This window comes from Eublepharis macularius, chromosome 12 (assembly GCF_028583425.1).
Source record: "Eublepharis macularius isolate TG4126 chromosome 12, MPM_Emac_v1.0, whole genome shotgun sequence".
Lineage (NCBI taxonomy): Eukaryota > Metazoa > Chordata > Lepidosauria > Squamata > Eublepharidae > Eublepharis > Eublepharis macularius.
The window spans coordinates 32,495,605-32,521,457 of record NC_072801.1 but is presented as its reverse complement, the minus strand read 5'-3'; the positions used below and the strand labels follow the sequence as shown (position 1 = coordinate 32,521,457).

The 25,853-nt window shown below is 44.8% G+C and overlaps 1 protein-coding gene across 1 annotated transcript in view; it reads right to left on the bottom strand.

Annotated features, from left to right (window-relative positions):
• Nucleotides 1-25,449, bottom strand: part of BRCA1 (BRCA1 DNA repair associated) — a 72,012-nt gene extending 46,563 nt beyond the window's left edge. The window contains exons 1-10 of the mRNA XM_054993690.1: nucleotides 25,424-25,449; nucleotides 23,497-23,589; nucleotides 21,386-21,439; nucleotides 20,698-20,781; nucleotides 19,847-19,935; nucleotides 16,165-16,256; nucleotides 13,506-13,605; nucleotides 11,212-11,260; nucleotides 8,478-8,605; nucleotides 4,147-7,281 (exon numbers count right to left, since the gene is read on the bottom strand). Of these exons, the coding sequence (XP_054849665.1) occupies nucleotides 4,147-7,281; nucleotides 8,478-8,605; nucleotides 11,212-11,260; nucleotides 13,506-13,605; nucleotides 16,165-16,256; nucleotides 19,847-19,935; nucleotides 20,698-20,781; nucleotides 21,386-21,439; nucleotides 23,497-23,588 (3,823 nt within the window). The 5' untranslated portion in view covers nucleotide 23,589; nucleotides 25,424-25,449. The remainder of the gene's footprint in view (nucleotides 1-4,146; nucleotides 7,282-8,477; nucleotides 8,606-11,211; nucleotides 11,261-13,505; nucleotides 13,606-16,164; nucleotides 16,257-19,846; nucleotides 19,936-20,697; nucleotides 20,782-21,385; nucleotides 21,440-23,496; nucleotides 23,590-25,423) is intronic.
• Between the last annotated feature and the right edge of the window lie 404 nt (nucleotides 25,450-25,853).

Genomic DNA, 25,853 nt, shown 5'->3' with positions numbered 1-25,853 from the left:
CTATATGAAAATATGCATCCTGAAAGTCCAGGACAACAAAATATTAACCTCTAACAAAGCTAATGCGGCAGAAAGAGTGACTATACAGAATTCGGACACTTAGAAGGAAAACTTTAAGTACCTAAGACCTAAAACAGGCCTGAGACCTCCATCATTCTTTGGGACTAGGAAAAACCTAGAGAAAAAGCATATTGTGATTCATCATTACAAACATTTTTAAGTCATCCCCTTTTCTAGGAGCGAACATATTTCATCTACCAATATAGGCAGTGTGTTATCAACAGCTGTACGGGCCAGTTGACAGTAAGGCTGCTTTTTGAACTCCACCATACTTAACTATGATTAAGATCCAAACGTCAGATGATATTGCCTCCCATTTAGAAGCACACGATGACAGTCTCTTCTTGTAACAGATTACCTCTGTGGAGAGTACATGCTCTAGTCAAAACTGTTTTGATGGGCCTTGCTGCTCCTTGTGTTGTCGTAGTGGATTAAATGAAGTGGACCACAGGGGAATCCTTCTCCTAGCTTATAAAGGTGGTAGAGCACTATATGAACACTGATGAGAAGACTGGGTCTGAGACTGGTAGTAACTGTTGCACTATTGCGATTGATATTGATGGTAGGGAAAATAGTGTGGCTTGTAAATGTGTACATCAGATGCAGTAACTCTCAATGACCTTGCCACCTGCCTACTCTTTTTATGTGGTAACATCTAATCATGATGGTTGTTGTGGGTTTTCCAGGCTGTATTGCCGTGGTCTTGGCATTGTAGTTCCTGACGTTTCGCCAGCAGCTGTGGCTAGCATCTTCAGAGGTGTAGCACCAAAAGACAGAGATCTCTCAGTGTCACAGTATGGAAAAGATGTTGGCAGGTCATTTGTATCTACTCAGGAGGGGTGGGGTTGAGCTGAGTCATCCTGTAAGAGTTTCCCAGTGTGTGGAATGCTAATGGCGGGAGGCTTCACTGTATCCTGAGGAGGTTCTTTTGCATATGGATTGGTGCTTGATGTGCTAATCTTCTCTGCAGGGCTATTGTCGAGTATAGAGTGTTTTGTTAGCCTGGTGTTTTTCAGAACTGGAAACCATGCTCTGTTCATTCTTAAGGTTTTTTCTTTCCTGTTGAAGTTTTGCTTATGCTTGTGAATTTCAATGGCTTCCCTGTGCAGTCTGACAAAGTAGTTGGAAGTGTTGTCCAGTATTTTGGTGTCCTGGAATAAGATACTGTGCCCTGTTTGAGTTAGGCTACGTTCAGCCACTGCTGATTTTTCAGGTTGTCCAAGTCTGCAGTGTCTTTCATGTTCTTTTATTCTTGTCTGGATGCTACGCTTTGTGGTCCCGATGTAAACTTGTCCACAGCTGCAGGGTATACGGTATACTCCTGCAGAGGTGAGGGGGTCTCTACTGTCTTTTGCTGATCGTAGCATCTGTTGTATTTTTCGGGTGGGTCAGGAACTACAATGCCAAGACCACGGCAATACAGCCCGGAAAACCCACAACAACCATCGTTCTCCGGCCATGAAAGCCTTCGACAATACATCGAACATCTAATCAGTTTTAGAACAGAGAGAACTGCCTTTGAAAGGAATTTTTTCAACCTTTGCCCTGGTTTCCAGAGGCAGTGCTGTCAAACAAAGCCACGAATGTCCTTGTATAAGCACAGCACCAGCCATGTCTCATGTAGAAGTATCCATGATGTGTCTCCCTGCATTTATCTGCTACTTTAAGAGTCTGATGGCCTCTGACTGCAGCAAGTTAACCATCGCCTTTTTATCATCTTGGAGTGAGTCTGTATAGGAGGATAGCTTTTCCACAGAGAGTGATAAGACCCTACGAGAGCCAGTTTGGAGTAGTGGTTAAGATCACGGGACTCTAATCTGGAGAGCTGGGTTTGATTCCCTGCTCCTCCACTTGAAGCCAGCTGGATGACCTTGGGTCAGTCACAGCTCTCTCGGAGCTCTCTTGGCCCCACCCACCTCACAGGGTGATTGTTGTGGGGATAATAACAACATACTTTGTAAACTGCTCTGAGTGGGTGTTGTCATCCTGAAGAGAGGTATATAAATCGAATGTTGTTGTTGTTATTAATATTTTTTAAAGGGTGCAAGCACTGAGTCATTACTGACCCATGGGGGATGTTGCATCACGACGTTTTCTTGGCAGACTTTTTACAGGGTGGTTTGCCATTGCCTTCCCCAGTCATCTACACTTTACCCCCAGGAAACTGGGTACTCATTTTACCAACCTCGGAAGGATGGAAGGCTGAGTCAACCTTGAGCCGGCTACCTGAACCCGGCTTCCGCCAGGATCGAACTCAGGTCGTGAGCAGAGCTTGGGCTGCAGTACTGCAGCTTACCACTCTGCGCCACAGGGCTTTCAATATTATTTAATATTACTGTCTAGTAATTCACTATTCTAATATTCTACACGGAGACAGAATACTGTCTTCGGCCCAGAGAGTCCAATTTTATGGCCTCATCACTAGGTGCTGAATGCAATCTAGGTCGGTGTTTGGCCTTTACCTCTTCTGTAACCTAGGTGGTGGATGGGTTATCTGAGGTGCCCAGGTATTCTACTTGATTTTATAGAGCAGCTCAATCTTACTCAGAGTTGCAGGCAAAGCAGAAGGCTTCTCCCAGATGTCAGCATTTGATCAAAATAGGAAAGGCAACAAACAGGAGGGGAATCAGAACAAAGACATTTGGGTATTTTTGTCTTTAGTCTTTGGATCTGTTGAAGACATGTCCAGTTAAAGAGCTTGGGCCACTGCAATCATTTGCTCCACAAACATTCAAAAATCTTCACACGGAGAACTGGATCTGGTTCCACCAGCAGCATCATTGTGTGTTGGATCCGACTTATGGTGCATGATCTTCTTCCTCAGATTTGACGTAAGACTAGTAGTCCAGTTGGGAGTGGTGTGGTGGGGTCATTCACTGACACCCAGTCAAGTTGAAAGGCATCAGATCCAAAGAGGATCTATGTTTGCCAGGGCCCTCTGGCCACTGACAATAGCATGGGGGCAGATGATAGCAAGAGTAGTGCTGGTGGACATCATACCACAAAGGCATACACGGCAGAGCTCTTGGATCTGACACAGAGTGGGCAGCCGCTGAGTCGAGGCAGCCTCGGATCCATCCTGAGGAGTTGACTCTCATCTTGGTACCGGTGGCTTAATGGGTGAAATGTCAGGCTCAACCTCTCCATCTGACAAAGATCTTCCAGAATTCAAAAGAGGGGATGGAGATCTGGGAGGAATCAGTAAAATAGCCTCACCTTTGGTCTCCATAATGGGAGACTAACTCCAAGATGTAGTATGCTTGGAACGCAACTTGGTCAGGTGCTTAGATTTCTTGGCCTTCTTAGGGGGTGGTTCCAAAGTGGACTTCAGATCTGGTCTTGGGAAACAGGATCTGAGTCTGTTGGATCTGACCTTAATGTCTTTGATGAAGCCATGGATCCAGCCTTTGAAGAATGCTCCTTCATGGCAGATAATTTGAAAGCACTTTTTCCCCAAAGTGAAGCTTTAAGTCGGAGAGCCCTCTCATTTCTTTACTTTAGGGTAAATCATGGGCAGAACTGACAGGCAGGGACACCCTCACTGAGGCATAATATACAGTATGCTCGTCTGTGTGAATCATGCTTGTCTGCGTGAATCATCACCCCACAGTTGGAACATATTTAAAATAAGGTCTTTTGAGACATTTTACAATTCAGAAGAAGAAAGACTTAAGGAACAATTGAAAACAATGCTGAAGAGATTTTCTCCAGAAGAAACATTAGATAATCGCAGAAATAACGGAGCTATGGAGCTATGTTCTTCTCCTTGCAGCAGCTAAAAGAGAACTAGAGGAAGAAGTCGCTTCTCCCCCAGAACACACAGGTAGGAAAATGGGCTCTCTCACGCTCAGGGAAAAGCAGCCCCTATTGAAGTTTTAAAGAAGCTATGAAAAACTTTCTCTATGGCAAGACCGTTCACGCGCAGTCTGAATGTGGGACTGCACAGAAAAACAGAGATGAACTAAAAGTTGCCCCCCTTGTTTCTTATCCTCCTCTACTAGAACTGAAGGAATTTTGTAACTGAAATCAGTGATGGAAGCAAACGGAAGATTTATTTTTTTTAAAAAAAAACTCACAACATTGTACCTAAATTGGGTGCTGCATTTATGCCGTCTTGATGTCCGTCTCTCAGTTGCCCAGCATCTCTGGAGATTTCGCCCAGGGGTTCAGCGACTGTTCTGGAAGTCACCACCTTTCCTTGGGAAGTGGGAACTGGTGTTAAGGGTCTTGCATCACAAGACTTTCCGGTGGATTCCACAGAGTCACATGACTGAGAGGAAAACAAGTTCACAGAACACTCCGACTCCTGGCTTGGAGAGCCACCCTCACTCCGGGATCTGGGGCCGCTTTGCCTGCTGCTCTTCTGGGCTAGAATGTCTGCTGATGCCTCCTCCTCCTCTTTCACTGCCTGCGATGGTGTGCTTGCCGACCGACCAAATACCAGCGCTTGAAAGCACGGCAACTCCTCATCTTCACTGGAATTTTCTTCTGAGGAGGAAGACAGCTTCTGCACCCGTCTTCGGCGTGCCTGAACCAGGCCTTCAGGCCTTGATCCTGAACTGCTGCTGCTGCATTCTAGATCCCTCTCATGGGGAGAGACCTGGTCAGTTTCAGCAAACATGGCCAAGGTTTCCTGTTGGTCCCTTTCCCCATTAAGCGAGCACCCTTTGCTTTTGGTGGCAGGGCCCAGCAAGCCCTCGGGTGTATCTGATAACAACGGGAAGTCAGGAGTCTCGTCCTTGGGAGATTGGTCCAAATGCCCTCCGGAAACACCTGTGCTGAGCATCTGGACAGTTTGTTCCCCAGTGCCCTTTAGTCGTCTTTGTTCCCCAACTCTGCTTTTCTTTTCTACGCTGCCACTGCTGGATTCAGAAGGGCAGCGCTGACAAGCAACAGGAAGTGACAGTTCTGGACAGGAGATGCAGGTCAAAGCTTTGTTATCGATACTATTTGGTCTCATTTCTAAACAATGGGCTGCCTTGGATCTGGTCTCATCAGTGGGATGTAAACTTGTGCCTAGGAAGTTGCCACTTCTCCAGGGACCTGAGCTTCTGCAGCTACAGCTGTTTGTATTTGTTGTTTTCTCCATTTCTAAGGACTCTTTCTTGTCATTTCTGGGCTTTTGTCTCCACAGTGGATTTCCACTCTTGGCCTCATTAGCAGCTACTGGCATGCATGAGCTATCTGGGAAGAGAGCTTGTGAAGCAACTTGGAGATGGCCAGACCCACTCTTATGCTCAGAAGAAGGGGACGGATGAGATATCAGACTCAGGCCAGGGTGGCCGTTGGCCACCCTGCCAGTGACTGCTTCTCCTGTCTCCTCACTCACTCTGTCTATGCCTGGATTTGATTTCTTCACACGGACGGCCTCGCTGCCTTCCACCTGGTCAACGCTGAGATCCATCTGGGTTCCTGCAACAGATTTCTTTACTGGAGCTGGATACAACAAGAATGACTGGCGCTTGCAGCGGTGGAGTATCTTCCACATGAAACCTGTATCCAGTTCACTGTCCTCAGTTCCTGGATTTAACTCGCAATTCTCTATTGCTCTGGGAGTCGTGCAGCTTTCCTTCACATCCCCCAAGCAAAATTCATTCCCCTCTGGGGCCTGGGCACACAAGGCACTCTGTTCGGCTTGAGGTGCTACTGTGCACTCTTTGCCCCTAAGATCAGTTTGTTCGAACTCTGCAAGATGATACTGCAGCAGCGAGCAACTGGCTTGGGAGCCAGAGTCAGGGACAATGGGACGAGGATTGTAGCTCTCTGTAGGGTGTTCAACACTCGGAGAACCCTTCTCATCAGAAAAGGCACACGCCTTACTTGCATCACCTGCCAGGCCTGCCTGCCTACCCTGCAACACACTGGGGCCATCCGCTGCTAGTGAAGGGGATGCGTTTTCTGCCTGGGACTCCTTTTGCTTCTTTTCTCCCTCCTCCAACTGCTTCCTTCGTTTCTCTGCTGGCTCACTCCTCCTCTGCTCTCCTCCTACCCGCGACATAAGCCTTTTGCTGCGCCTGATGTGCATCTCTTCTGTGCGGGCTTCCCTCGGCCGCTCACTGCTTGGGTTGCTGTGTGCCTGTGCCTGGGTCTTGTCAGGTGACCCAGAGCTTCCACACATTGCTAACTGCAGTGCACAGACTTGCCTGACTGGTCGCCGGCTTATATTGCTCAAAGAGTCCCTTGCCGTCTTCAGATTTTGCAAGCTGCACGAGTGGCAGCTAATAGGAGAGGCATCTGATGCACAACTGGATGCCCTTTCCCTAACAGGGAGTTCTGCTGCCCTTAGCTCAGCCCCAGGAGTTTCACCCACCACAGTAAGATCGTGGCCATCTTCTTCCAAAACAGCATTTACATCATCAACGGGCCCCTCGCTGTCCTCTGGCACAGTTTGCTTTTTCATAATGTCCTCAGATGACTGCTCCAATGTGGCCTTTGGCAGGGCTGAGATTTTCCTTATGGTGGTGTCACAGGATTTAGTGTTCATAGCACTGCAGAGTTCTTCTGCTGGGATATGAATTATATCCCTCGGATTGTAAATGGGGTTGCACTTGCGTGCCCTCTTGTATGTTCTCCCAAATATTTTATCTACTACCATTTTGGAAGCAACAGGTTTGGGCAGAGCCCTGCCAACATCACACTCTGCTGTGACCTCCCACTGGTCTTCCCTCAGTTCAGTCTTTTGGGAGACATGAGAGTCCGCATCTGACAAGCATGGGCTCAGATCTGGATCCCCTTCCTCAGTGTGAGAATCCTGCAAAGTGGTGGGAGAGAGGATCTTGGTTTTTGAAAACCACTCATTGACTTTCTGGATGCTCTGCTTCAGTTTCTTCCCAGAGACCTGACTCAAAGGACTGTTGGGGGAAGCCTGGGGCTGTGTCAGCTCTTGTTGATCTTCACACACGAGGTTGCAGATTTGCGTACTTCCAGCAGGCTGCACGATGCTAACTGTTTCTGCCTTAATACCTGCTTGCTTATTTGCGGCAGAATTTGTGGCTTCACCGGCCAACTGGTATTGCTCCATGCCAAGTAGAGAGGAACAGCCACCCTCCTGAGTGGAACTGGAGACCAGCCGCCTGCTACGTCTCCGCATGCAGGGAACTGGAAAAGACAAATTCTGCCTCTTCTCCAAAGCCGCATTCTCCTCAACATCATCCACATTTCCTGTGCTCGTTTGAAGGCCTTCTGTGCTTCCCGCTCTTGCCTCTGACAAACCACATGTACCTGAAAATAAAAGAGTTTAGCAATGAGACTGCCAGAGATAAGTGGCCCAGCCCAACCTGCCATAGTTCAGCAGCCAGTCCTGTTCCAGTGTTTCCATGCACAACTGCCATGCCCTAAGCCTACTTTCAACTGTCCAGAAGAGAAGCTGTTCCTTTGATAGATGAGCTACAATCAGGTATCAACACTGGGACTCCCTGCGAGCAGGCCCAAGCGCAGGAAGTTCTACAATGGTTCTTCTTAACTAAGCATGTCCATGCTGTTGGCTTCACAGCCCATCAATGGTGACTAAAGAGAACTTTCACATGCAGAGGCAGCCCAATCTGTGAAACCGAGTACTAGGAGGGAAGCCCTTGGCCCCTCTGCTCTCTTTGTTCACTCTCCAGGACAGGTGGTTGGTCACAGCGTGAAACAGGATGCTGGGCTGATCTAATCCAACAGGGATGCGGTTATGTTCACAGTAACCAGTATCCCCTTGCTCCACTGCCCTCTACTCTTTTCCCTTTTCAAAAATAACATATAATTCTCAGCAAATAAATGGTATGTAGGGGTGTAATGCCCTGACCTGGATTTTCCAAGCAGACCAATCTCATCTGAGCTTGGAAGCTAAGAAGGATTGGCTCTGCTTAGGATTTGGATGGGAGATCATCAAGGAAAGGCCAGAGTCACTACTCTAAGGCATCAATGGCAAGCTGCTCAGAACATCTCTTGTCTTGGGTTGCCCTAAGTCAGCTGTGACTTAACAGCAGCAAAAAAAAGCGGTGTAGTGGTTAGAGTGTTGGTCTAGGATCTTGAATCTTCACTGTGCCATGGAAGCCTCACAGGACTGTTGTGAACATAAAATGTAGGATCAGGGAATGAAGGGAGCCATTTAGGATCCCCACTGGGGTTAAAGTGGGGTATAAATGAATAAATTCCTTGATTTATTTTGAACCCTTAGCCATCTCTCTACCGTAACAACAGGTGTTCTAACAAAACAAGAATTCTTAATTGGACATAAATTAAGACACTTTCCCAGGTGTACAAAGTGCTTCAGAACTCTAATCTCTAAATAGCTTCTATGGCAGAATGATAGAAAAGTAAATTTAGATTCTCTCTTTCTTAAACATGGCCAGAGTGATGAATGGAGCCAGATTAATGCCAGGGCCATCAGGCTCTTGTTTAAAGTGTTCTGCCTGCGAACAAAAGCATCTGCCTACCTGGGGTGCCCAACAGCACCACATCTTCCGCACTTGGCTCCTGGAGCTCCATGTGACACGGGCTTCGGCTTCGCTTCTCAGCATGCCTTTCACTATCTTTAGACCGAGAGCTGCTTCTCAGACCCATGCTGAAGAAGAAAGGGGCAAGAAAAGAAATAAGCTTTTTGACATCCTCTCAAACCAGTCTCGAGGCACTATAGCTTTGCAGGTGTCAAACCAGACTCCTACATCCTATTCCGAAGGCTTGTGAGAACCTACAAGGTGTAGGAACATTAGTGTAGCATTTCCATTTTTCATCTGCTGGGAGGGGATGATGGGGAGACAACTGTCCAGCATCCTGGCTGGCAGCTAGTTCTGCCAATTGACTTGGGATGCCTGCCTACCTCCAGCCCCATCAGTTCGGGGAGATGAGGGGGAAGGAGAAATAATGCACTCTTATTTGGCCCCCATACTGCATCTCCCTCCCACCTGTCCCTGCCATTTCAGGACAAGCAAAAATTTAAAAGGGGTGTTGACCACAGGAGGGAAGAAGCAGGTGGCACCTCCTAAGTATCCAATGGAGGCGTAGCTATTGCCAGCAGATACCGCCGAACCTAGGGATTTACATAAGGTTAGGCAATCAAGTTCTAATCGCCTGGAACAAGTGTCAATACACACTTGGCCTGTCTCTTTTAAACCCTACCAAAGTAGCCTTCAGCAGCTGGGAAGTGAGCCAGCAGATCCACCTCCCATGACATGGCAGAACCTGCAGAAATCAACTAAAAGAACAAGCAATTGCTTCCTTGCTTGGGCAGCCTGTAGCATAAACAGAAGATCTAAGCTACTAAAGTAAAGAAAGTACAAGTGATTCACAGCAGCCAAGAACAGTACAGATGCCCTGCATAGACTGGTGCTTTGTATCAAACCATAACATTTTTCTGGTGAAAAGAAAGCAACGGTAACAACAATAACCCTCTAAAATGTTTCAGGAACAAAGGATCTGATCGCTCATGGCAGAGCTAAAGAGGCATCTTCTGACTCTGCTTCAGCAGAACAAGCTACTGCAGAAAAGCATGATGTGTTCTCCGCTCCCACATTACATGAATATTGCAGTTAGAATTTAACCCCTAACAAAAGGAAAGCCGGAAAGAGTGGCAGTATGTGGCCCCACTGTCCTTGCCTTAAAGAAATGCTACTGGGGACCTTATTTGTACAGCCAAAACAATATGTAAAATTTAATTTCACAGTGCCGCTGAGGCTTTCCTGCTTGTCCTCTGCATTCAAGTCTGCCTGTTGCTTAATCCTAGGCAGAGATTTCTCATCTCCTCTTATTTCCTTCAGTTCTGTGCCCTCTCCATATCTCCCATCCTCCCATCAGGTTCCTCCCCTCACCCTTGTTTGTAGGCCTACCATGCAACTTCCCTCCCCTAAGCACTGCGGGGGGGCGGGGGGGGAGGGATGGGTTGCATGCACTTGCTTTCAGCTTATAAATATGAGAATAACCCTGTGATACATATCAGGCAAAGAAATAATCTATTCAAGGCCACCAAGCAAAGTTCCACTTGCTCAGCATAGCAAAACAGATGCTGAAGGAAGAGTTCTCCAGGAAAAGCAGCGGTCTCTGCTCTTAACCAACAGATTTTTTAAAGAGGGTCCAGGGGGCATCCAGAGAATTACAACCCAGTTAGCCTATTCCTGGCAAAACAGCAGAAACTGTTATTAAAGGTAGGATTACTAAAGAGATAAAGGAACAAAGCCTGCAGAGGGAAAATCAGCTTGGCCTGTGCAAAGGGATAAGAGGATGGGGCCTCTTACGGATTAAAGAAATGGTTGAATGGTTGAACCTGCAGTTCGGGTTACTGTATCTCAAAAAGGACATCACAGAACTGGAAAAAGTACCGAAAGAGGCATCCAAGATGATCAATGGGTTGGAACACCTTTCCTATGAGGGGAGGCTGACGAGTGTGGGACTTTCAATTTAGAAAAGAAACAACTAAGCGGGGGACATGATAGAGGTTTATAAAACTATGCCAGTGTGGTGTAGTGGTTAGAATGTCAGACTAGGATCTGAGAGACCTGGGTTCAAATCCCCACTCTGTCATGAAAGCTTGCTGGGTGACCTTGGGCCAGTCACATACTGGCCCAAGAAATAGTGAGGGAAGGGATACAGGGGGGGAAATGAGATGCCCCCACAAGACCATGTGGGTCTCCCATTTGTCATTAACATGTCACCTGCCCTGAACCACTAAGATATGAATGCAAATTAAAAGCATCACATTCATTCATTCACATTCACTTTACAGATTCAAGGACCGTGCTATAGTTCAGACTAAGGAAGGGGTCCCTACTAGTGTCCGTTGAGTTGAACCAACATCCTGAGCAATACCATGCTGCCACACAAACCCACCCACTTTTAATATCTCCCCCTATTCTCTATTACCTTAAAAACCTCCGGGGAGGTGAAGAGGCACTGCACACATTATGCATCATCACCCAGCAGGCCCAAGCCCTAAGGAACAGTAGAGTGAATGCTGAAACGCTTGGGGCAGGCTACTAAGGGGAAGCTCAATCCCTCACTAGGCATGAGGCTGCTTACCTGCACCACACAGCTGCAGTTCAGGGATCCAAAGGGCCACTGGCAATACTAAGTTCTACAGGACCTTTTTCAGAGCACCACGTACCAGGCCTTCTTCAGGGACCCCAGCGTGAGAGAAAAGAAGTATTGCTGTCAACAGGGATCAATAGCTTTACTCACCACCTGATTGTGCCAGTCTTCTGAAAAGGATCTTCAGATGAGTCTGACCCTGAAGCAAACAACACTTACAATCAGACTCCTTTAGAAAAGGAGATTCAGAAGTCACTATCTGCACGGGTAGCTACCGGTCCATCAGTTACCTTAAACAAGCTTTGTTTTCAAGGACTCGCCTATTCTATAACACATTTCGATCAAAACTGACCATTGTTGGGAGGCTTACTGGGAAGTGAGGAAGTCACTAGGACCAGAGCTCAGAAGAGACAAAGAGGAACAGGTTCTGGACACCTAGGCAGAGAAGACCAAGGCAAAGGAATTTCGGGCAGATCACAGGCACAGGGCAGTGACATGAAGGGGCTAGAATGCTGGATTTCAATATGGGAAGGAGCTAGATACAAATCTCTGCTCAGAGACATCCACTGCATGGCCTGCAAAAAGTTGGAACTGTTAAGGTAACGGTTTAAGTCAGGGCAGGCACCAGGTTTAGCAGCACCCTGGGCAGGGAGCTCTCAGATGTTGCAGCCCCATCCCCAGCTTCTTATGTGGCGATGGATGGTCCTTGTTAACTGCCCTCTTTCAACTGCTCTTATGATGCTGGCCAGGACTAAACATGTAAACATTCCTGAAATTTTGAAGCTATTGGAAAACTTCCCCTCAGAAAAAAACAGAAATTGTGAAAAATTAAACTATATCCAACACTTATTTTCCTCTCAAATCTAAACTTTTTTTGCTGTTTTAACAACATAAAATGAATGATTTATAACCTAGGTTGAATATAAAATTGTACTATTTGGCATCGTTATGGAATTTAAAAATATAGATGTCTTCATTTTCTGTAAGAAAACTATACCTAGTTGCCTCCCTGAAGGGGAGGTGAAATTGACAGGGCCTTCGGGGAGGCAAAGATGACATTAACAAACCCTCTGAGGAGCCATCTCTGTTTTTTTACACTACCCTCCTGTAAAGGGGTGAAATTGAGGGACCCTTCCAGGAGGCAAAGAAGAAATTAACTAACCCTCTGAGGAGCAATCTCTGCTGGCTCTGTCTTTTTAAACTACGCCTCCCAGCTAACATTGCCTCTCCCTACACTTGAGCGTCCCCATGTAAGATGTTTTCTGTAGAGACCAGATCCTGAATGTTTCCAGAAATAAACAGAAATATCTGAGCCTGTCTTCTTCCATTTTACTAGTTTCCTGGGCAACTGGAGGGAGGGGAGAAAAGGAGGCAGCTCTCTCAGGCAAATGCAATCACACATTAGGGGGAGCACTAGAACTCTCTGCCCAACCACAATTCTTTCATAGCCCCCAACTTTGACAGAGAATAAAAAACAAGCCTGGATGCAGCTTGACTCCATTGCAGGGGAAGATTTTTTTACAGTGGTCTGCTGCTGTGATGTCTGTGCCCTGGATTCTGCTGCCTCCCTGGAAAGACCTTCTTGTTCAGTGCTGGAATTGGCTTCCCCTGTGTTTCAAGGTATTTCAAGTTTCTGTGTTTTTGTTTTTTCTTGAGCAGGCTGTAGTGGGGTGGAGGCTTTGTTTTCTTCCTGATCTTTTTGAAAATAACTTTCTTTGGGTTTTTTTGAACTTTTATGAAAGAGAGGAGGTTAAAGACTTGTGATCTTTTGTAGAGTTTTCTTGGCCTGTAGAATTTGTAACTGCTTTATATTTTAATTTTAAAGGGTTTAGGCTGGGGGGGGGGATGTTCCAATTTGGATTCTCTGTTTTGACGTTGGTTGTGTTGAGCTTGCCACATTGCCCCATGGTTCTGCTGGGATTCTTTGGTTTGACATTTCTGTTGGGCTTATTGGTTCTAATTGCATTTGGAGGCTTTTGGCGAGTGGTTGGCTCTTGTACATCTGGCTATTGGCTTCTTTGCCTTCGTGAAAGCACAGATTTTTTTCTTGCACAGGAAACAATGGAATCAAGTAGGATGGCTGAGGGCACCTAATTCAGAAAATTGGGGTTTCTTTAGTGGACAGACAGGACTAGACTCCATAGCGTCATTAGGTTAAAAGGTTAAAGAACAGCCACTCCAGTTCCCCAGAAAGAGCCCCTTCCATAGGGAATAATCAACCTGAAAATTTTCAGAATTAAGAAACTCCACAATTCCAAAATTGTATTTCAAATACTCTGGAATACTGTATGGAACCTGTTCCCAACATCCAAATAATACCAATTTAAGTGCATATCCTTAGTTGCTGTCCAAATTTGCCCTTCAGGAAAAGAAGGAAGAAAAAACTCTATGGTATGACTATTGTGCTTTATGGAGTTGCAGAATTCACCAACCCAGATACTTACCAATTTCAAAGCAGACAGTTTTATTGGCGTTGCTTTTCTTTCTCAGGGAGCACCTTGTGACAGTTCTATTGGGAAGTGACAAATTGGAGCTTTTGCCCTGCTAAGGAAAGCACAGGAGAGAGAAAAATAGTGTATCCAGAAGCAGTCCCTTCTCCTAATGATCGTCCATGTATAAAGGTAGTTCTTTAACAAGGAATCTTGCCAGCAGTAGTGCGATCTTTTATTATGACCAATTAGAATGTGAATCAGTAAAAAGCTTGCCCTCAAGTTCTTCAGAACACATCAGGCTGTATGAAGGGGTGGGGGGAATTTAAGCATAGGGTGTTTCAGGCTCTGCAGCCCGTAACCCTTTCAAAATGAAGTACTTGAAGGTACTGCAAGCTTAATTTGATTAATGTTGGGTACAAGTTGCACCATAAGCTATTAAAGACAGAGAAGTTAAAGAAAAGGTCATTCTTCCCTTGAAAATATAAATGCTAGCAGTTAATCAAACACAGAACACACAGTTCCCATGTAAGGCAGAGAGCAGAAAAAAAATGGTAGGCCATATATTAAGGAAATTGGTGATTAATTTTAGGTGATATTATGTAGTCAGAAGGGCACCTTCCTCCAGATGTAGCACCCCTTTCACAGACTGATAATTCTGAGGGACTTGCATGTGTATCATTTAATCTAATTGCAGCAACATCTCCCATGTGCCAAGGCAAGACCACTATAACTGGCAGATTTTGGACAGAACTACCATGCCCTAAAATGCAGCTCTGTCTCTCCAGCAACCTTTCCTTGTACTGAGGATCCAGCTTGATGAAGAGTTCTGTGGTACTCTAAACTCTTGCTCAAAATGCTGACACATTTTAATTGCTCCTATGCAACCATATTTCATTTGTTCTGCATTAGGAATTGTTTTCTGCGGACCTACACAGCTATGTGCAATTTTCATTCATCTTGGTTGTTGCTGAAACTCTACCCTAACACAAACGACACTGACAACTACAGGTTTGTGAAAAGACCTCACATGGGACTTCTCATTTGTATTTTTGGTGGAGGTCTCTTTGGGCCCATAGGAAAGATCATTTCCACAGTCCCTAAAAAAAATGATCCATTGCAGACCTGTGGGGAATTATCAAGCCCAGACCATGTGAGAAGTCTGCCACAGAAGTTGCCTTAGTGCTTCTCAAATTGTGGGTCAGAGGTCTCAAAGATGGTCTGTGAGAGCCACAAGGGAGGAAGAAGAACAGAGTGAGGTGGGAAGAAGTGGCTTTGGGAGCCTCAGTGGCCAACTGGAGTTGGCCTCTGGGTGGTTTGTGAAACGCTGGGCGGTGATCCTATCCATTTAATAAATGAAACTCATTTATTGTTAACTGATTCTTGGATATTATGCTGGGCCATTTTCATACGCCATTACCCTCTGGAAAATCACTCAAAACTCACGGCATGAAGCGTCTTCCTAGTGCAATTTCCTGGCACAATCCCGTTCAATGGCACATTTTCTGACGTCATCGCACCATTAAAGGGGATCATGCTGGGAAATCACACTAGGAAGACACTTCATGCCATGAGGTTGAGCGCGCATGTGAAAATGGCCCTGGTGAAAAGGGAAAGCAGCAAGAAACTACTTTGCAAATGGGTCCCCAAAAGTAAATTCAAAAGTTGGTCCCACTTCAGGAACTTTGAACCAGCAGCCCAGATGCTTCCAAAAGCCTAATGGGTGGTACGGAAAGAGAATCTTACGGCTCTGTAAAAATACCTTGACCTATAAGAGGTATCCTAACATGGGGAGCATTGCTTTTCATTCTGAATGATGTGGACTAATTTGTGGACATTTCTATAGCTATAGTGGGTGGCATCAAACATTTTCCTACCTTTCTGTTACAAGCTGAGCACCCAAAGCACCAAAAACAGAATGAGCACTACTGAGCAATGCTTCCTTAGGAACTGAAACAACCCTGTACACCTTTCACAGCTGTACTGTTTTTCCCTTGTACAGATTATCAGCCTGTACAAGTTCCCCTCTGCTGGATGTTTCAGTGTGACCCACAGCAGAGTCCTCAAGCAGGAACTATCAAGCTGGCTTAATTCTGCTTTCCTTATTGTCCACATCCCTTGCCCTTTGCTCTGTACTTCCCAATGCTCAAGTTGACCAATCATTGCTACTGGCCCAAGGCTAGCAGGATCCAACACTATTCAGAAAGAAAATTTTACTTTGAGGTAAGTCAGCAGCTACAAAGGAGAACACGAAAGGAAAAGGGATCACAGTGACCAGGAAAAAGAAGTTTTTATTTCCCTATTTTCTTGAAGGTTACTGCAATGTCAAGGCCATTGTTCTTTAATAGGCCACTGCTTTATTCTGCAGCATCCCTTTTAAACAGCTATTCATTTAAGCCTCCCTGCTGCACATTTGTAGGGGGAAAGTATCCCTCACAGCAGTAATTTCAATTACAATTAAAATGTGTTATAGCCTTGATATTCCAAAGCAATAACATCTTTCGTTCGGACACTTCTTAGAAAGAAAAAAGTTATTCCAAAAGGAAAGATTATGCATTTGTAGAAGGAATCCAACTCAAGCACAGATTTAAAAATTTAAAAGTCAAAGCGATGCTGTTAATAAAAAAGCCAGACAGCATCATAGAAAGAAGGGGCCGGAGGGAGAAGCTGTTACCAAGGCTCGGTTTCTCTTTTCTCCGTTCTTTGCTCCATTCTGTCTGTCCCTGTAGCCTTTACTTTCAATGATGATCTGCTTTTCCTGCAGTACTGCAGCGGAAGCAGTTTCCATAGCTGTTTTACGAAGACACTGGTCACCTAAAACTAAAAACAGTACAGTGAAACACAGACCATCTCCTCTACTTACAGCATGATGAATTGGGGACACCACTAAAAAATTGTGTATTACAGTGGTGTAAAGCAGGAAACGTTTCTAAGAGCCTGAAGCCAAGCAGATGTTATCAAAGAAGCTCAACTTCGGACAAGCAAAAAGACTAGCATCTAATGCGATCGTTGACACTGTCAGACATGATTATGAGATGTCTGCCATACATCTCAGCTATCTAACTGAGCCCTGTGGGTGTGGGGGAAGGGGGAGTTAATGTGAACCTCCTGCTAGCTTCTACCACCCTATCTGTGTCTTACTGTTGCTTACACATGCCTTCCTGCTATGTCCGAGGAGGGGTGGCCTTGAGGAACTCTTTCCACGGGAGAAACTAACAAATTCCCGCTTAGAAGCTTTGCGCCAGAGCTAACGGTCCAGACTGGGGAAAAGGGGGTAGACAAGGGGGAAGAGGAGGGTATAACCATAGATGCTGTGCTTCATACCAGCATTCCTGTCAATGACCTGTTGGAGTCATAAACTTGTGATCTTTTAATAAAGAGCTTTAACTCATAAAGCCTGGTCCGATGCAGTGAAGTATCTGGGGGTTACCTGTCAGAACCTGACATTTTGACAGGAATGCTGGTGGCAGCCGCGGCTGCATCACCTCTTAGCCTCACGGACCATCTGGGGACGCAGGTTGTTGGTTAGGCAGCGCCCCAGCCACTGGGTCTGTACTGGCCTTGGGGAACTCTTCCCACGGGACAGACTAACAAATTCACGATTAGAAGCTTTGCGCCAGAGCTAACGGTCCAGGCTGGGGAAAAGGCAGGTATAACTGTAGATGCTGTGCTTCGTACCAGCTTTCCCGTCAATGACCTGTTGGAGTCATGAACTTGTGATCCTTTAATAAAGGGCTTTAACTCATACAGCCTGGCCTGATGCAGTGAAGTATCTGGGGGTCACCTGTCAGAACCTGACAGACAGGACCACGGAGGCTGAGAAGTCCATTGAGTCAAACTGATTGTGACTGAACTGCTTGTGTACAGAAATGACTCCAGCTCCCCTACTGTTGTGTGATATTTGCCTTAACACAGTACCCTAAGCCGTTTCCCTCTGAAATAGCTGGTTGTGCTACAGGGGCCATGGCCAAGTTGCGCCGTGTGTTTCAGCACACAGCCGGTTTCACGTCTACGCAGTCAGTCAGAAGGCAGCACTTAACCCTCAGGGTCATGCTCAGGTCATTAAACGGACTTACTTGTTGAGCACAGAAGCACTTGCAGCTCACCCCCTCATTACACCTGCACAGACAGCTGCATCTTTCAAATGACTGACATTGCATACATGGCCACAGATTTACCGCTGATTAGGGCAGTTGGGCTTTCTTTTTAGTTTTCAGTGCAGGCAGAACACTGCATGGCTCTGAGATGCATCTCTTTAAGAGTTGTTAAAGCAAGGATTCTTGTGCTTGTGGGAAGCACTCTACAATTCCCATGAGTCTATGTGTGAATGCACATCCACAAATCGATCAGGATCCAGACAGCTTGCCAGTTATTGATGGACACATGGAATGTTGTCATAAAGGCACCAAAGGATACCAAAGAAGTAAATTTCAACTCATAAATGTGCATTTTTTCCTTTTAACTGTGTGCCTTTAAGATGGAGACAGAGGAAGCTACTGGAGGCGCAGCACCGGGGAGGGAGCTGCAACAAAGCAGTATGTAGATGTATCTAAGCTGTTTTGGTACAAACTACAGTGTATCAAATGTTTAGTTCCCATGATGGCTGCCTAAGAGTAAGACTTAAGCTGAATTGGCAGGCGACTAATGATCCTTGGAAACAGTTCTCAACAAATGCTGCTCATTCAAAACTGAATGCAGCTCTGTGCAGCAAATGGCTCTGGATTAACAACAACTTGAGTTGCAATGACAACTGTGGGATCCTGTCGTCTGTATTTTGTTTCCAAGCTTTCAGTACTTTAGTTATCATATATAAATTTCAGAAATGGCTGTGAATGCTAAAACCTCAAATTAAAAAAACTGCAAAATCTGAAAACTTTAGCTGATATTCAATATCCCAAAATCAAAAAGAGTCCAGTAGCACCTTTAAGACTAACCAATTTTATTATAGCATAAGCTTTCGAGAATCAAGTTCTCTTCGTCAGATGCATGATACAAACTGGGCAAATACAGAAGAGGAGGAGGGAGAGGGGAGAGAAGAGGACATATATCAGAAGGGGACAAGATGCAATTAGCGGGGAGGCAACCAAAACATTCCTTTGCTAGTAAATGTAAACATCTCCTTTTGGTGTGGAGTCAGTTTACCAAAAGGAGATGTTTACATTTACTAGCAAAGGAATGTTTTGGTTGCCTCCCCGCTAATTGCATCTTGTCCCCTTCTGATATATGTCCTCTTCTCTCCCCTCTCCCTCCTCCTCTTCTGTATTTGCCCAGTTTGTATCATGCATCTGACGAAGAGAACTTGATTCTCGAAAGCTTATGCTATAATAAAATTGGTTGGTCTTAAAGGTGCTACTGGACTCTTTTTGATTTTGCTACTACAGACTAACACGGCTAACTCCTCTGGATCAATATCCCAAAGTATTGAAATTTGCTAGAAACTTGCCCGACCGCATGGTCCAGGGGAGTGAAATTTGGCAGTTCTGTAAGCCAAAACATTCCAACTACAGAATCTATCTGAAAACATACAGCCTCAAATGGTAAAATTCGGCATACACATAATCCAAGCCAACTTGATTAATTTGCAAATCTCCATCTAGATATGGGTGAGGGAAGAGATCTATCTCCCAAATTGTTAAGTTACTTTCTTGCCGCCCAGAAAATTTAAATGTGGCACTCTGGTTATTGGAAAAGTACGAAAAGATAAGAGCTTTATATCGGTCAAAACACTAGGCAAGAAAAGGCTAACATTCCACCATAAAACAAATCGTGCAACAGAATGCCAGGCTGCAGGCTTGGAATAGGTGGAAGGGGCATTTCCAGTAGCAGCAAAGAACATCTGTCCATACCTGCTGATTGCAAGCTCTCTTTATAACTATCTTACATAACAACACAAATACCAAGACTCTGATTTCCAAAATACTGAAATCTATTGTACTCCTCTCAAGCTGACCAATGCTTACTGTGACAGGAAAGTCATACATTATTTCTGGAAACTGCCTAGACAGTGTCTGTTGAGCCTCAGGAAGAACAGGTTCCTGGAGCTATTCAACACTCAGGCCTGTCTATACACTTGTGATCTTTGAATCCAACACCTTGAAGTTGCACTTCAAACATCTGTTTCAGTTACCTTAGATTTTGGGACAAGATGCAAGAGGGAAGGAGACTGGTAAGGCCCAAATCTCATAATCAACCCCATGGACTGAGCTAGGAAGGTGGGAACAATTGTGGAACTCTGCATCCTGAAAACAGGATTAAGAATGGAAGTTCAACTCAGCCAGAATGCCTTCACCTGTTCCAAGCAAGCCTTGATGTGAGTAAAGGAAAGGGCAGAGTTCACAGTGAGACACGATGCTTACAATTGAATCCTGTATCACATTCTAAAGCACCAATGGCTTCCCATATCCCTTTGATTACTAGCTTGAATCGGACATCTTCCCGTAAAGTTCTGGAATGAACAAACAACAAATCAGTTGGCAACACATCTGCTGTTCAGAGGATGAAATGGACAATTTCCCTTAATAGTTCCCAAAGAGGCAGAGCTGGGCGAATGCAATAAAGACAATAATAAAAATGGTTTTTCAAGAAGCAATTCTTAATCTGCTGCAGCCTTTTATTGGGCCAATTAAAGAATTACTGGTTTTAGAATAATCCAAAAGGTAGTCGATGTTATACTTGCAATTTCCTACCCAGTTATTTTAAGGCAGTTTGCAGTGCCAAAACAGCATGCAGCATGGAAACTGTTCTGACGGCAATACTTCATGGGATACTCATTTCCCAAACGGGTACCAAGAGGTCACAACCATGATATGGCCAATTCATTAGCCTCTTCCTTTTTGGCTCATTATAAGCCTCCTTGTACTCTAAGCCACAGCCTATTCCCTTTGCTATAGTATTTCTGAGGCTTTATGATCATTCTGGGTATTTTTATCACCTCTGTGAAGTTTCCATCAGATATGTCCCTCTTTTTAACTCTGTTGGTTGATTTAGAAGGCTCCTCTGCTAGCATGATTCTCTCCACCCCCTATGTCTGATGCCATTTTTAATAGATTTGCTCCCTTCGTTATTTGCCTACTTTTTATGTTGCTTGTTTTTATACATTTTCAATTGTGCTGTTTTAATGTACGTATACCTAAATTTGTTGAACAGACAATTATTATTGAGAAGGGGGATATTTTAAATAATTAAAAAACTAAAATAATGATTTCACCTTCGAGTTATGTTGGCATTGCAGAGCGGACACTTTGTTCTGCGGATACCTTTCTTTTGCTCAAGAAGCTTCAATATGCAAAACCTAAGAAACAGTAAGATTTGCTCTGAAATTGCTGGAAAGATGAGCTGTTTGCCCGACTAAACGCACAGCTGACATCCTCTCTCATCTGAGCACATAAATCTCTATCAAGCTCAATTAGTACTGCCATCCTCCACCAAATTTGAAGCAAAGCAGCTGCATCGTGTATGAAAACTGCCTAATCACAAGGCATGGTCTCTTCTTCTGCAGATCTCAAGAAAGAAAAGTACCTTCATAACAACCCTCCCTCCTTACCAGCCCAGCGATAATATGACCCCCAGAAAAGGGTCACTTCTTATCTTTGTTTCTTGAGAGTCTTTCCCTCAAAAACAATAACATGAGCTATTCCCTGTATCTGCCTCTTTATGGATGAGAAAGGTGCATTACAACAAGTTGCACCAGTGTGTCACCCAGCACTGTATACACTGGTTGTGAATGCCCAAGGTCTCAAACAGAGTTTGTTCCCACCTCTTTGTGCAAGAACTTAAGCTGGTAAGAATGGCTGATATGTGGGCCTTATACATACAGGGGTTTACATTCAGGGGCCATTTTAATGCTCACTGCTGGTAACGCATGCAATGCTCAAGAACAGTGAGAGAGGGCTTACCTGCAGAAGACATGAGCGCATTGTGTTGAGACCGGTTCTTTCATCACCTCTAGGCTAGAAGAAATTAATAAAGGAGCATAGGTATTCATTCTGAATATTACATTCTCAGCTTGCACAGCAACTTGTAAGTGCAGCACAATGCTATGGAGGGGGCAGTCATCAACTAGAGGTCTACCAAAATGGCTGCCTTTTTAAGAGAGATCTTGGAAACACCGCCAATGATTCATAACATACCATGCAAAAATGTGTCAGTCAAGAACAGCAGATTCCTGCCAATATGGAAGGAAGACTTCTGCCTTGTTCTTCTAGCACTGCACCTGGGACCCAGCTGCATTCAGGACTCAAAACAAAATTGCACTTCTAAACTCCTAATCTAGTACTAATTTTGTTTTTTTTTTTAAAGTTCACACTGAAATCTCTTTTAGCTCCTCTCTATCTATGATGTACTTCTGAAATTTTATTCAAGGCCCCTGAGCCACATTCGATGCAGTTCCTGAGAGTTCATTGATACCTCAAGTCCTGGCTGGAGAGGAAGGAGGGCAGCAATTAACCATGAGCTGCTGGCAGAAAGGGGAAACAGACACCCCAGGAGCAAAGAGGCTAAACGGGACCAAAAAAGGGTTGAAAAGGTAACAGGAACAAATGAAGATAGATTTGAGAAATAAAGGCCTGGGTGGGTGTGGTAAGGAAGGTTTGGAACCATTGGGTGATGGAACAATAGACAGCCAGAGGACATTTTGCAGTAGGAATAAATCTTAAACTTGTCTGAATATTTATTTATTTATTTAATCACATTTCTAGACCGCCCTCCCCGTCAGACGGGCTCAGGGAGGTTTAACAACAGTTTAAAACAGTAAAAACCAAACAGAATACCAATCAAGAGACAAATATGATGTAGTGAAGCAGGGTTGGGGTTGTAGAAAAAATTCCCACTCAACTGACTGACTTGGAACCAATCAAGCTCTGCCCCACAGTAGTGTTGGGAGGAAAAAAGATAAGACTCGTAGGACACTTTTTGTATCTTCCTTAACAAGCCATTTAGTAAAAAACAGTAAATCTCTTCTTTCCCTAACCACAGTTGATGAAATGTCAGAGATATGTACTTCTTGTGCTTTTATACCTAATGCTTCTGAAACCTCATCTCATATTAATTTCATTAAAATTCCACTGTCACTAGAACAATCTTTCTTTTAAAATTTATTTACCCCAAATGCAACCTCTATTCATATTTTTTATGTTTAGCCTAGTTCTAACACTCAGGGTCTGATGTCATACTGCCATAGAAAGAGCAAAAAATTAACTTTTTTTCTTTGGGGGAAGATACACTAATGAGGTCCAGGTTTCACTAGGGACTTGCTCCATGATCCCCATGGGACATCAAAGCCTACACCCAAAAGCATCCAGGCTGCAGAAAAAGCACAACAGACATGACCTGAGTGTTGGACTGCACTTTTTAATCTCATCCTGATTAATGTCTTTGGCTTTGGTGCCCCCAAGTGCTTGCTCCCATGATAGCAAACATCCAGCAGCAATGCAGAGGTTGATGGCAGCCACAAAGAGCCAAGCAGCATTTTACACATTTAAACAGAGCAAAACCAGGACCTAAATTACTAGGATCATTAGAAACAGCATTAGTGTAGTGAGGACAGAAAGACGGGATGTAAATTTTGTAAAATAAAAATAAATAAACAACAAAATCAAATGCATGAAGAAAGTAAGTTATATGAAAGAAACAGAAAAGTAACATTTCTGAAGCTAGAATAATTATAACTATCATCCTGAACATTTTATTTTTTAAAACCCTCTTTTTCAGGAACATAGCTATATAGCTTGTGAAAAAGGCTCCTCATTGGTACACTATATAGGTTGATCTGCAGGTGGGCAATTCTGTTTTGGCAACAAGACAGGACAGAATGTCATTTCAGTACTTTTCCCTCAACAATTAATAGTGATAGCAGCTTTTAGAAACATATTTATTGTTGCCCGCAACCAAATGCACATCTGCCAACACCCAGATTTCCACGTCCAAGGCCTGCCAACCTCAGGATGGTATTTTTAGCTTGTATAGATTTTTAACCAGCACCTAAAGTCCCAATTCCTCCATTCCATACCATATTGGGCATTCCAAGTTCTTCTGCATGGCCAGCAGTATCCCATGAACCTCAGTAACACCTGGACCAGAGGAATCCATGGCTTCTTCCATCCTTTCCAAACAATAAATGTCAAGTCAATTAATCTGGGCTTTGGGACCCAAAGTAGCTTATTCCCAAATATGTTTACAGACAAATTTGCTGAAGTTCAGAAATCTGCACTTATGAAGAATTACTGGAAATACAAACACCATTTATTTAACAATTCCACAAACCTGAGAACATTTGAGCACTGTCAATCTGGCTGATCACTTCCTTACTGTTGCATTGCTTCCAGCCCCCAATGGAATCAGGGTACCAGACTGGCCTTATGGGCAGGAAAGAGGACTTAGGAGTCTATCACCTAGATCACTGTCCTCATCCCAGAAGATTCCAAGGGATTCAGCAAAACTGCCAGCCATGCTGGTAAGAAAGTCTCCTACAAGAATCAGGAAACTATCAGGATCCATTTGAATTGGTCTTCCCAAAGCCTAAATCTCATCAGGTAGCAGTAAGGGCATGACAATGTAGTTATTTTAGGCTCCTCTGTCTACATAATCCTCATCCTGCCCAGTACCGAATATCAAATGAAGCATATGATCTACTGCATTTTTGGGGACAGTACCACAGTGGGCATGAATAAAAATAACTTTTAATTTATATACCACCCTTCAGGACAACTGAATGCCCATTCAGAGTGGCTTACAAAGTGTGTAGGTCGCTGACGTACCGAGAAAGCCAGCAGATGTAACTAGGCCAACTCAACTTCTGAAGCCTTCTCCAACCTGGTCCCACAATTATGCAGGATTAAACAGTGAGTGGCAGCTACTTTACTATTTCCTAGCTCAACAGGCTATTTGTTTTGCTGTTAAGTCAATCAGGACCCACTAGATTGGGAAGCAAAGTAGAAGAAGACAAACCTGAATGTTTCTATTATTATCATCTTCATTTTTAGCCCAACTTTCTCACTGAGAAGAACTACTCAGCCGACGTCTAGACTCATCTGTCCTATTTTAGAAACTCCACTTCTCACTACCACCCTGGATGTAAGTTTCTTCCAACGGCACCCATCCGAAGTACCCAGCACCTCTCCCAACATGAAAGAAAGCCAGCCTTCTAAAGACAGCACCATCCACAGCACTCAGACCCTGCCAAAGGCTCTGTCTGGGCCAGCTCTCCTTTACACCACTCCCACTTAAATTGCCAACTTCCATATGGCGCCTGGAGTTCTCCTGGAATTGCCACTGATCTTCAGATTACAAAGATCAATTCCCCTAGAGAAAACGGCGGGTTCAGAGAGGAAACTCTATGGTACACCATCGATTCTAAGTAAAATCTGTCCCTGAATTCCACCCAACACAGGAACCACAAGACAATCTCCAAGAATTTCTCCAGCTGGAATTGGTGACCCTAGCTCTCCCTCATAACACGCAAAGGCAAAATGCGTTTTTATGGTTGCCAACCCCAGGTTGAGAAATTCCTGGAGATATTGGGGTGGAAGTTGGGGAGGGCAGGTTCAGGGATGGGAGAGTGCCCAGCAGTGTAGTGAAGCCTTACGCTGCCATTTTTCCAGCCCACAAAGAGGCTTGCAACCATAAAGGTTCGTATTCTCGTATTGCAGGGGGGAAAGAGAACTACTTGCTTAATTGGAGGAGGAGGAGGAGGAGGAGGAGGCGGGCAACCCCCCCCCCCCCAAATATCACGGGTTTTCCCAGAGGAGAGGAACACCCTCGATCAAACCCCCAATCTGTGCCTCACTTGGGCAGGGGGCTTCCTTCTCCGCCTGCCACAAACTCACCCCCCAAACATACTTTACGCAACAGCGACCACGCTTCGAATGGCCTCCCTGCCTGATTTCTTCTTTCCAGCGCCCATCAGCAGCCCTACGCTCAGCTCTACCTCAGCTCACCCACAGAAGCTTTCGCCGCTCTTCTTTTCGCGCCTTTCTCTGTAATCTCCTCGGCAGCTAGCCACTAACCAATCACTCATCGCTTCCGCATCCGTTTTAATCAGCTGGACTAGAACAAACGTCTCCGATTGGTTCTTTGCCATGATGACGAATTACTGATGCTAAAGAGTTAATCAGCCTTCAAGAACACAGGTATACGTCGCTCAGAGGATGTTATCTTAATGTCACAACCCATCTTAAAAACTATGAAGGATTTATACACAAGGACAGCGAAGGCGGCAAAGTACACCAAGAAAGCAGGAGCCGTCGCTGGGGGGGGGGGGGGAGACTTTTGTCGGCACGGGCCATTCTGGGAGTTGTAGTCCTGTTTAACCGGCCGGAAGTGGTTCCTGTGCCGGATATAGCCTCTCTTTCCGCCCCCTTCTGTTAT